We start from the raw sequence: 12,251 nt of genomic DNA on the forward strand, positions 1-12,251 counted from the left end.
TTTCAAACTCTAAGATACTTCAGGACAAGAATTACTTTTTTGCCCATAGGGTCTGAATGTGAGGGTTTTAGGGTCTTTTTGTTTTGATTTTTGTTGCTTTAAAACGTGCTTGTTCCTGCTTAATTGTTTAAATCAGGATAGGTATTCTGATCCTCAATTCAACAGACATAAAGTGTGGAAAGTTTCTTGCATACAAATAAAATAAAGCTTGACAGCTGCAGGCAGTGTTAAATTACAGAATTCTGGCCGCCTTGCTCAAGATACCTATAGTATTATTTTTAGAAGGCTCCCAGAAAGGGGATATGATGAACAAAGGTTAGTGGGAGTCAAAGAGGGCTTGTTTAATTAAGTGACCTCCTTATAATTCAGACACTGACAACCTGGTACATCAAGTAAGATGGATATTATGTCAGTTACAATTAATAAAGAAGTATCTTCCTTTGAAAAGCACAAGGTGCTTTCCATGAGTTTTTTTCCACGGGTTCTTACCTATTACTTCCAGGTCACCTATTCAACTCAATGACCAAGTTCTGTTTTGAATTTGGATTTCCTCCTCAAGTTGCACAGTTCATCCGAAGTGGGGAACCAGATGATCAAGAATTGTAACTCTCAGTGGACCCACAAACCATAGCTGGAAGGGAATTATAGTTCAACAACATCTGGGATGTTATTGGTTTCCCAAACTGTTCTTCACAGGATATTACCTGTTTCAACACAATAGAGCTGTATAGCAATTATGAAGTCATTTTTTACTATAGCTGACTATAACTTCTTCTAGGAGAGAATGCACTCACTGTTGAAAGTGTATGAGCTGCTTGGAGGTGAGGAAGACATAGTCAATCCCACTAATGAACTCATCAAGGAAGGGCACATCCTGAAGCTTTCAGCCAAGAATGGTACCACCCAAGACCGATACCTGATCTTGGTGAGAGAGGGGATGGGAGTCTCCATCCACTATTGGTTTGGCTTTGTCTTTTAACTAACAAAACTGGACAGACAGGAAAGATCACTGGTTTGTGCAATCTCACTGTTATTTTTCTCTTTTGTTTTTTGGTCCAGTTCAACGACCGATTGCTTTACTGTGTGCCAAAGCTGCGTCTTATCGGCCAAAAATTTGGAGTCCGTGCTCGCATAGATGTGGAAGGGATGGAGGTAAAGGAACAGGAAGAAGTGGGAGAATTAGAGAAATTCTTCACGACAAGCAAACTGTTTGACTCACATCCGCCCTTTTGGATTAAGATTGGGGAAATATTGATTAGCACATCCAATGCGAAGAGAGACAAGGGGTGGATTCACTCCTCCTTTTTGGTTCCACTGGGTTCTTAAACGGAGAAGCAATCCAGTGCAAATGTTTTGGATCAGTCTGCAGACTCTTCCTCATCACCATCTAAATGTGTTTCTTCTAGTACATGAGGTGGCAGAAAAGTGCCTTAGCACTCTTGCCTTAGCAGTGAGGCCAGCAATAAGTGTTATCCTCACAGATTTAATGTCAGACAGCTTAAGGAAATTGGTTGGTGGATTCCTCTGGGGTCACCTGATGGTATGGGAAAAACTCACTGTTCCTAATATTAGATTTTGCTAATCTATCAAAACCTGATCCTGATCTTTTGTGGGCAGGGGCAAATTGCTGGATGGAACCACCCATCATCCTGTGGATTGGGCAACGCTTCTCTGGGCAGGAGGCATCCCCAGCCCCTCTGCAGGAGGTGGTGGGCAGGTTTAATGCTGCAGCACCTGATCCACATGGGGATGGAATGGGTTTTGTCCCGAAAAGCAGTGCCTGATCCACAGGGGGATTGGGTTCTGCACCATAAAGCTGGGGAGCATCCCCTGCTTTCCTGGACAGAATGCCTGCACTAAAGCTGCCTACCTATCCTCTGTGGATCAAATGGTGAAGTGCCTGATTCTGACCAGGAAAGCAGGTGATCAACTGCTTTTCCAGGCAGAACATATCTCACCCTACTTCCTGCTGTCAAGGTTGGTGGAATGGCAGGAGAAGCAGAGTGGGAGGTGACCACCAGTTCTCTAACCCCACAGTCACCTTTGTGAGATTGAAGAGCTGCTTGTCCCCTGCCGCCCCTTCCCCCCACTTCTCTTGCCATCCCTCTCAACCCTGGTCACTTAGGGGGCTGCTGCCAGGTCTGCCAGGAGAAGAGGGGAGAGATGGTTCTTCGGTACAAGAGGAGAGCCTGGATTGAAAGAGCCTGGGTGGCTCCTAGGTGCTTGTCAGAACTGAGCCCCCCACCGCATCATCACCAGAATCTCTGGGAAGGCATTGTACCTTGTTTGGATGGCAGGATTGTGCTGGGAAAAGAGAAGAGACATCACTTCTAATGGGGAACAGCTGAATCTGTATGCTGTTCCATGCTGGGCTAAGGGTGAGACTAAGGTGACATCACAAGGGCATGGCCTACAAACACAATTAGTTAGATGTCTTCATGCTATGGTTCGCAGGCTGTGAGTATGAGGCTATATTTATTGTTAGTGCCTGCATGATCATTATTTCATTTCTCGCTGTGTTATCCAGCTCCATTTGAATGCATTTGTTTGAGATAATGGAAGTTTTCAAATTGCCTCTAAAAAAAATTAGGACTGGATTATTAAATAGTAATAAAACACAAAATAATATACAAAATGGGACAGAATAACTTGGGTACATTTTTATTTTAAAGTCAAATAATGAAACTATATTCTAAATCAGTATTTGAAGAAAATCTGAATGGTTTTTAAAATATGATGGATTAGTCAAGGCAGCAAGTGTGGTGTAATGGTTAAAGTGCTGGACTGAAAACAGAGCCTCAAGTCCCTACTCAACCATAGGGCTCCATGGAGAACCTGGTCACTCTCTACCTTTCAACTTAAGCTTTCTCACAAAGTTGCTTTTACGAGACTAAAGGCAACTGAGGTATATTGCTCCAAGTTCCTTAGAGGAAAAATAGGATAGAATGGCAAATAAATGAGTGAGAAATAAATATTTTAAGTAAATACACTGATGGTGATTGTGGGAACCATTTTTCCAAAGCATGGACACAAGATTTAAAAGTTAGTTGTCCTAACTTCTAATATTCATTTAGGCATGGGAGCTGCCCTTGGCAAGACAGTTGAGGAAAGGTCAAGCTTGCCTGTATGAACTAATCTTGTGCCTCTTTCCTTCTTTGTAGTTAAAAGAGACCAGCAGCCTCAATGTGCCTCGGACCTTCCTTGTATCAGGGAAGCAGCGATCCCTAGAGCTTCAGGCCAGGTACAGATGGAAAACCTAGTCTCTCATATTTCCTTTTCTCAAAGGTAAATGAATTGCCCTCCATTGGGCAACTCATCTTTGTTGGCTCAGTGGTCCTCTTTTCCTTTTCCTTTGGCTCCCATTAGTCCCATTATTTGGGACTAGTGGGATTTGGAATCCCATTATTCCTACATCTCAGTTCTCTTTGTTCTTCCTCCACCATCACATCCCAAATCAGGCTAATTGGTCAATCCTCCCATCAACATACTGCAACGTATACAAACGTACCCATCCCACTACTCCTCTTTGAGATGAACAATGTTGTACTGCAGCTATCCCAATAGAATTCCTTGTGTCTTTCTCTTTTAGGACTGAAGAAGAGAAGCGAGACTGGATCCAGGTAATTTCGTATTTTTCACCTGCTGCCCAAACTATACGTTACTGTATTGGTATGGACCAGTAAAGAAACAAAGGAAGAGTCCAGATATTGTTACAACTATATCACCTCCCTTGCAAAGTCCAAATCCATGCCTTTTAAGTTTAGAAGAAGGGGAGGGAAAGAGATTTCCCTTAATTAGCAGAGGACTGGGTATCATTCTAGATATGCATTTCTCAATTTCAGCAACTTTAAGATGCGTGGACTTCAACTCCCAGAATTCCTCAGCCAGCATGCTGGCTCAGAAATTCTGGGAGTTGAACTCCATGCATCTTAAAATTGCTGAGGTTGAGAAACATGGATCGAGGCTATCTTAGAGCGGATGGCTTTCTTAGGCCCAGCAGAGATCTGGAGGGATCTTTGATCAAAATGTGGGGTGGGGTAATCCTGTCTCAAATCAGTTTCTTGAAGGTCTGTGTTGGCACTGTACAGACTGCTCTGCCTTCAAGCGGTGCAGATCCAGGGCATTGGGCAGGCACGCACGAAGATCTCTTGAGCATTGCCATGCATCTTACTAAGTATGTGACAGACCTTTGCACCTGCACCTATGTCTGTATCCTTTCACAACAGGAAGAACAAGAGGCCAAAAGTAAAGGAGGAAGAGAAATTGGGCGGGAGAGGTGGAAGAGCTGTTGCTGCTTTCACCATATACCGTGGTGTGCCAGACAGAATGTGGGACTGTAGAGGACTGTGTATATAGAGACTCCTTAAACCTAGTTTCCTCTCTTGCTTCACTGGAAAGGGCTGGGGTTGTTTTCTTTCCCAGTTCTGCTCTTTCTCTTCCGCTTCCATTTTGTAATCAAAGATAAATCATTAAATCTATCAGGCAATACAGGCTACAATCCAGAAACATGAACAGACGCTGGAAATGTTCAAGCAGCTTGCCAGCGAAGATGAAACGCCGCCTAATTCACCAGTGAGTCACAGTTGTGTGTGTGTCAGGGAGAACGAGAGTGAAAGAGAGAATGGCTATGCACCCGCATTTCTGGTGAGATAAGCAAAAATTTACTGATGCAACATGTTAAGGTATATATCGGGGTGCCCCAGCTGAGGGATATTTGTAGGATTGGCTGTAGCCAGTACATAAATTAAAAGGCAAAAAGCTGCAGCAGCTCGTTAGAATTGTGTGAAAATAAAAATGGAATTGTGTAATCCGTGTACCTTCCTGCTGATTAGCAGGATTTCTCTTAATTTTGCATAACTAGTTCTGACATTTCTTGGTTATTCCTCTGGGAGTTTTTCCCAGCCTTGGCAACTTTCAGGTGTGTGGACTTCAACTCAGAGTTTTCTTCAATGGCCACGCTGGCTGGGGAATTCTGGGAGTTGAAGTCTAAACATCTGGAAATTCCCAAGGTTGGGAAACAGTGCTCTAGAGTATGAAATTTTACCAAGCATTGTCTCTATCATTCTTTCAGTCATATTTGTGCTGTTACTATAAACTTCAGGGTGGTTGTTGTTTTAAATTAAAGTTCCCTGAGAGTTTGGACTACTCTCTGAGCCAATGTTACATTTGCCATTGTCCCCCCCTCCCCACTTTGTAACTTTAAATATAATATTAACTGTGTCTGAGTATTGAAATATAAAGTCTTAGCATGCATAGGTTTGTATTAATCTGATTCCTCCCCCTCCGCCCCTGTCCCACACTGCAGGGTTGTGAGTTGGGCCGAAGGGCGCCCACACCAATCCGGGAAAAAGAGGTGACTCTGTGTATGCAGTGTAAAGAGCCCTTCAACGCTCTCACCAAACGGAGACATCATTGCCGGGCCTGTGGCCACGTGAGTGTCTTTCACTTCATATCCCTTCTCCACCCCAATCCCTTCCTCCCAGTTTCCTCTATGGAGAGAGGCAAAGTACAGCCATCACTTTTGCATTAAGCCGTGCTAATAAGAGCCACCTCGGTCTCGTCTCCTGGGATGCGTGTTTTTTAGAACTGACCGCGAAGCCTTTCTGTCTGATTTGTCTGCTCAGAGATGTGAGCTCCAGGGTGGTGTGGCACTTCAGGAATTGGACAGGAGACTTAGGTCCAGCCACTATCTCATAGCCCAAGCTACCTTACAGGATAGTTAGTGTGGAGTAAAATTGAAGAGAGGATTGGTACAAATGTTATCTGGAGTTCTTAAACAAAACTAGTAAATTTGGAGAATTCTGAGGGCTGCGACTGTTTGCAACTTGTCCAGTGCTCTGTCCTTCTGTGATAACATAAAGCATGAGGCATTGCCTTGCTCCTTCCTCATTCCCTGGAGCCTCCAGGCCCTGCCACTTGTCGCCTTTGACACTTGTTCACCTGCTTAAACCAAGGGAGCAGAAAAAAGGAGGAGCAGGCAGCTCTCTACATTTTGTCTACTTTCCAGAGAGGGCCCTCCAACATTCCTTCATTCATACTGCCACAGTTCTAGCAGACTCCTAGTGATATGCAACATAACATTTACAATAGAAACAACCTAACAAACACCTAAAATACCAAAATGAAAGTACTGTAGACACCTCCCAATAATAGAGCTAGCTATCTTCCAGGTGCACTGCTGAATGTGTGTCTCCTCTGGGTCAGTCAGTGTACCAGAACAACGGTGGATGGATCTCTCTTCTGTGTTGAGTGGATTTCCTGGTACATCCCTGCCCCTGGGATTAGATGCTTCCAGTGGTCTTGGGGAAGGGCTGCTGGTTATGTGGGATGGATCTGTTCGAAAGTGTCAAATACTCAGCATAGGGCAGTAGATCTATAAAAGCACAAACAGAGATCTCCAAAGACCGCTCACTGCAAGGAAATTAAGTAGAAAACGTTCATTCAGTAAGTAATCAGTACAGAAAAAGGACAATAAATTTAAATTTTAAAAGATTGACCACAGATTAAAACAATAACTTGTGTCAGGTTCAGCCCAAAGAACTCCACGAGACAGTGCAAATACAGTTCTGTTGCGTTTATTAGCTTCCACCTCAAGACAGAAATCTCTCCAGACTGAACCTAAGTTCCCAAGCCAGCCAGCCACAACACCGTGAATTCCTTAGGGTGGTGCCAGTCTCATCTTCTTAAACTTCCCATGCTCCTGCTGGGGGCTAAGGAAATGCTTATCTCCCTGAGCGTGGCCTTCATAACACCATTCCATCACACCTTGTCAGTAAAAAAGTATAATGTATTTGCCCCATCTGTTGATCTTCATTGCTGCCATACAGAATATGGCAACATTGTACATGATCTGAGTTTTCTTATCTGACAGAAGGAAGACAGTAAGAAAACTTTCATTTTGTCCTACAAATGGTGTCAGTAAAGGAGAAACGGGTTTGTTGACTGCTCTGATAATCGGGGCAAATAGCAGATGGTCTCAATAGCACCTTTGCACAAGGCCAAGTTGTTTTAGGCTGAGAGACTATGGTAAATCTCCCATTAAGACCTGTAGAAGGCAACGCATCCAGAAGACTGATCCAACTGTTGTCCTGGTACATGGTAACAGGGAAGAAGCAGCTGGGGAATTCACCAGTTGGCCTTAAGTAGCCATCTTAACCACTGTCTGGAGAGATCTGCTCTCCAGCATTGTTCCAAGGTTGAAGGACAGATTGAAATCCATTCTCGCAAGCCTGCTTGAGCATGGGGGAGAGGAGCATTTGAACGGTGCAGTGTGGAAGAGCCCTAAAACATCCTCTAAACAACCTTGGGCGCCTACCACCACTGATGCAGGTTGTCTCCTGCAGGTTGTCTGTGGAAAGTGCTCAGAGTTCCGGGCCCGCTTGGTGTATGACAACAACCGGCCAAACCGTGTCTGCACTGACTGCTACACCACGCTTCATGGCTCCCCTGCCAGCCCTGCGCCGCACCCCAACACGCCCCAACGCCGGAAATCCATTCTGGAGGTAAGAGTAGTACTTATATCTAAGGCTGTCTTTGCGGGCAGCAAAGCATTTTCTTCAAGGCTACCTGCTGGATTTGTTGACAGGACACTTCTGGAGGGAGTTTTCTTTCTTTAAATCTATTTCTTGCAGCTTTTTATGCAAGCTTTTATTTGGCTTTGTGTTCCCTGCCCCATTTCCCCATTAAGAATACAATGTCTGTGGGATCCTCATGGAGCTCTAATAACCTGCATTGGCAAAGGTACATAGGAATTCAGAAGATCCGAAAGAGCACCCATACTTTTCCACGTAACTGTACTACCATAAAATGTTGCACCCTGAAACGGAGAGCAAACATATTTGCTTATTAGTGAATGAAAAGGGAAGATGTATGCTGGTTATCAGGCTTGTGGAAATACAGAAAAGCCAAATAGTATGTTATTAGATTGTATTTTTTGGGAAATTTTCCTGATTAAATTAATAGTCCTTCAAATTCAAAATGCGAAGGTCATTTCAGATCTGGCCCAAGCACTGATGCCACCTATTCAGTTAGTGATAACTCGTTGAACGTTTTTCTGTCTCTGCTGCTTGAGATGTTTTTGAGAGATTCCAGAGACTAACCTTGAACTTTGTTTTGTATGAAGAGCTCTAACAGGAGCAAAGGCTACAGAGTTGAGAGAACTTGAGGAAATCTTACAGAGTCTCTCCCTCTGAAATTCCTTCCCTTCCCGTCCCTCATTTTCTCTTCCATTTGCCTGCTTCTTCTTAGCTTTTTTTCTTCTTACTCTTTTTCCAATTAGAAACTTATGCGTGTTATTTTAGAAATATATTTTGCCTTTGGCTGACCTATTAGAACAGATATAAGCCATTTCTATATTTAGAGAAACACTACTTGATTGCATTAAGCTGTTTTGAAAATGCTGGTCTCTCTCTCTGTACTGTATCTATGTATCTGGTGGATTAGGTTAATATCTCCCTATAAGATCTGTGGCTGAATGTAATCTGAACCTTGCTTATCTCAGTCTTAGTCCAGCATCCAAGCCAATTGGTGAGGAACCTATGACTTCCTGGCATTGCTGAACTACAACTCCCAGAAGCCCCACCAACGTGGTCAAAACTATGGGATACTGGGAGCTGTAACTAAGCAGCAGCAGCAGCAGCAGCAGCAGATGAGCAGGAGCAGGAGGAGGAGGAGGAGGAGACACAGATTCCCCATCTATATTCTAATCACTAGATTTTATGTCTCATTTGTGGTGTAGCACATGAGCTGCAGATCTCGGTGGGTAACACTTAACCTTTCTGGCCTTGCTGCAGAAACAAGCTTCTGTGGTGGCAGAGAACAGTGTGATCTGCAGTTTCTTGCACTACATGGAGAAAGGAGGGAAGGCTTGGCACAAAGGCTGGTTTGTCATCCCTGAAAATGAACCTCTGGTGTTATACATCTACGGAGCCCCGCAGGTATGGCAGTGCCCCCCTTCTCCTCTACCATCTGCTTTTGGTTCCTTACCTTAACCTGGAAGACAGTAACAAACCTCCTTTTGTGTGAGAATGGCAACCCCACCCCAGGGTTTAGAGTGAGACTCCGGTTCACATGTTAAGGTGCAGGTGGGCAACATTTTCTAGCCAAGGGCTGCACTTTCTTCCTTCCTTCTTCGTTTTTGTTTTAGTAGCCACAAAGGGCACGACAGTGACATAGTGCTATCATTTTTATCTTTCGGGGGAGTTCAGTTGGAGAAGTGTGGTAAGGATGGAATATTTAGCTAATTGCTTATTTAACTCTTGCCTCTTGGAATCATGGGTCCGAAAGGCTGTTGAATAATAGCGCTCTGAAGGAACGGAGGGCTGCATGCAAGCCACAAAGTGCCTTCTCCTGACTTAGAGGTCGCCCTCTCCCCAAAGATAAAAATCAGCTGTCAAAAGGCAGCGGGCTCATCTGATATGAATGCTCGATTGGGCGTGAATCTCTTTGGGAAAAGAGAAGACTAAGCCAGCAGGGCAATTGATCTTGGCTCACCGGGTCAGTTCAGGGCTGTTTGTAACCTCTCAACGTGCCTCCCGCTCTGTCATCCTACAGGATGTGAAAGCTCAGCGCTCAATGCCTCTGATTGGGTTTGAAGTAAACCTTCCTGAGCCCAGCGAACGGGTGGACCGACGCCACGCCTTCCGGATCAGCCAGAGCCACCTGTGCTGGTATTTCAGCCCTGAGACTGAGGAGCTGCGGCAGCGGTGGATGGAAGTGTTGAGCAGGGCAGGCCGCGGAGAAGAAGCGAAGAGTCCGCCTTCAATTCTGGAGGCTGATGAGGATACAGAAGCAGAGAGAACCTAGGCATGGGCCTGAGGAACTGGGAAAAACTGACTCTGCCCACATGGGGACCTTGCTCACTATTCCCTGACCAGTATACTTGAAACTATTTTTCTTCTTCCTCTCTCTCTCTCTCTAGCACTTTCTCACAGTTCTTTTGGTCAGCATCTGCCATAGGCCATCTGACTTGTCCTCAGCCACGGTGTTCTCTGCCATGCCCCAGCCATAGGGATAAAGCACATGCACTGAGCTTTGCTCCAGGCCAGTTCTCCCCACACCATAGCATGCAGTAACTCACACCCCCCTCCAACTTTGTTCCTTTCACGTTCTTTTATGCATGGAGAAACTGATTTGAGGTGATTTCTTCTAAGAACGTGCTTCCCCCTTCCTTTAACTCTTGGACCAAGATCTGTTCTTCCAATCCCCCACTGCTTATTTAGCACTTACTGAACTGCAGTGATTTGGGAAGGCAAAAATGGGGGAGTGTCCTTTCTCAAGCATCTGTTTTGCCTTGTTTGTTAACTTATTCCTCTTACTCCCCATCTCTGTTTGAGATTAGGTAGGATGTTTCAGCCTGCTTCAGGTAGGCAATCTTCCATTACAACTTGAAGCCTTTCTACCAGTCTTGATTTTTGTGCCAAATGGGAATAAATCTAGATTGGGTTGGGTTGGGAGAAGGAAAAAAAAGGACTGTCTTTACCTTTTTACAAGAGGCAGGCTTCTCTCTTAAGGATAGGTTCTCCCTCATCACAAGATTTGATGAGTTGGTTATATCCCCTTATTTAATTTTCTTTTATCATTTTGTGGAATCCTAAGACTGACTTCAGGCCTGCTGAACTTTGAAGCTCTAGAGCTCTGCAGATACAATTTGGGTAACACCCACTCTTCTAGTTTGTGATTGGGCCTTTTTTTCCAATTAAATAGAATGGCAAAAGAGAACCATAGTTAGCTAACGTTAATGGATCATCAGGTGAACATTTGTGGCCTTTTGTGTGTTGTTGGAGTGCATCTCCTATCTTTTTTTTTTTTTTAAACCACTTGGCCACATTGGCAAGGGCTGATGGAAGTTGAGAGTTCTGCAACCTCTGGAGGGTCATATGTCACCTACTAATCTAAAACAGCAGCTGGAAAATGTCATCTTTCTGAGGAGCAAGGAGCATAGACATACTGGGGGAGAAATTTTCTACAGTGAACAGCCTGTTGTCTGACACTAGAGACCAAGACTATATACATTGAATTGGAATACAACTAAGGGTTTGTATTCCAATTTGAAAGTCCAGATACTTCAAATATCATTCATTTCAGTGTCAGCATTTCACCCCAACTTATTTAACATGTCTGTGCCATCGTACCCCCAGTGGCTCTTGAACTCTCAATGGGGATGGGGAGATTAGATTTCTTGGGTCAAAGCAAGGTCCAGAAAGAGGTTCTCAAACTTATTAACAAATTCCATTCAGGTGGCCCATGGGAAAGGTTGGGGAACAGCCAAGAATATCTATATTTAGCCTTAGAATTCTTTAAGGGACAGGGAATAAGGACCAGGGCCAAATTACTGAAAGATTGCCAAGGTCCTAGCTTAAGATTCGTGAACATTAGAATACAGTGCTAGTGCAGTCTATTAATTTTCCCATTAACACAAACTCTATAAGCAAAAGGAACCTTTCTCAATAGCCAGATTGAGCTCACAGACCTGCTTATATGATGCTGATTTTGATAACACTGCTCAAGAAAGAAAAATATTAAAGTATTAATAAGAGATAGGTTGATTTGCAATTTCAGAAACATTTTATGCTGTTTTTAACAGCCAGTCTCCAGCATCAAATATCCAGGAAGATATTGTCCCTGATAGGCATTCCACTGGCAAATAATGTGAAGTTCCCAGCTGGCTTAGAATGGGCCACTCCCGGGCTAGGTAACAGGATATTCGTGCATGAGATTCTATACAAAGCGTGGTTATTACAATAATAGATAAAGTACCCTTCTTCCCCTGTAACCAAATGCAGGCGCTTCCTCTCCTTGATACAATGCACTTAAAATGGCCAACATTTCAGAACTCTTGAACCTTGTTGGACTATCTTGGAGGTTCTTAAAGTCCCCTGAGGTATCGCTCTCCCTTCCTCCCTTTTTTGCTGGTACTGTTTCCACACACAAAATGAGTGGAGATTTTGTGTGTATGTGGGATTTAAACAAAAAACAAATCCTTGCCTTATTTTACGTAGGTTTCCTGGTGTTGCTGTTGGTACTCATCGTATTCTTTATCTTCGCCCTCCTGTGGTATAGAACTAGTGCATGTAACTTTTATATTAAAAAAAAGGCCTCAGTATTAAGGGATATACAAAATCTTACCAAAATAATATTTTATTGTTGCTCTTGTATAGTGGCTGGCCACTGCAAAGGTTAGGGAAGGGAAGCTTTTATTGACCAAAACTTCCTGTGTCCTACCACCATGATTTGTGTATTGTCCATTTTAC

At 43.8% G+C, this 12,251-nt stretch overlaps 1 protein-coding gene across 2 annotated transcripts in view; it reads left to right on the top strand.

Annotated features, from left to right (window-relative positions):
• The window catches only part of FGD1 (FYVE, RhoGEF and PH domain containing 1), a 55,098-nt gene extending 43,035 nt beyond the window's left edge, over window positions 1–12,063 (top strand). Inside the window, exons 10-18 of one of the 2 annotated variants that reach the window (XM_007432864.3) lie at window positions 779–925; window positions 1,060–1,152; window positions 3,162–3,241; window positions 3,590–3,620; window positions 4,483–4,572; window positions 5,306–5,431; window positions 7,344–7,502; window positions 8,793–8,936; window positions 9,553–12,063. In XM_007432864.3, the coding sequence (XP_007432926.1) occupies window positions 779–925; window positions 1,060–1,152; window positions 3,162–3,241; window positions 3,590–3,620; window positions 4,483–4,572; window positions 5,306–5,431; window positions 7,344–7,502; window positions 8,793–8,936; window positions 9,553–9,804 (1,122 nt within the window). In that variant the 3' untranslated portion in view covers window positions 9,805–12,063. The remainder of the gene's footprint in view (window positions 1–778; window positions 926–1,059; window positions 1,153–3,161; window positions 3,242–3,589; window positions 3,621–4,482; window positions 4,573–5,305; window positions 5,432–7,343; window positions 7,503–8,792; window positions 8,937–9,552) is intronic. The other variant, XM_088137787.1, reaches the window with a different exon arrangement.
• Window positions 12,064–12,251: the final 188 nt, after the last annotated feature.

This window comes from Python bivittatus, unplaced genomic scaffold, assembly GCF_059951505.1.
Source record: "Python bivittatus isolate LINGU-HERP-01145 unplaced genomic scaffold, Pbiv_v1 ctg000220_np1212, whole genome shotgun sequence".
Classification (NCBI taxonomy): Eukaryota; Metazoa; Chordata; class Lepidosauria; order Squamata; family Pythonidae; genus Python; species Python bivittatus.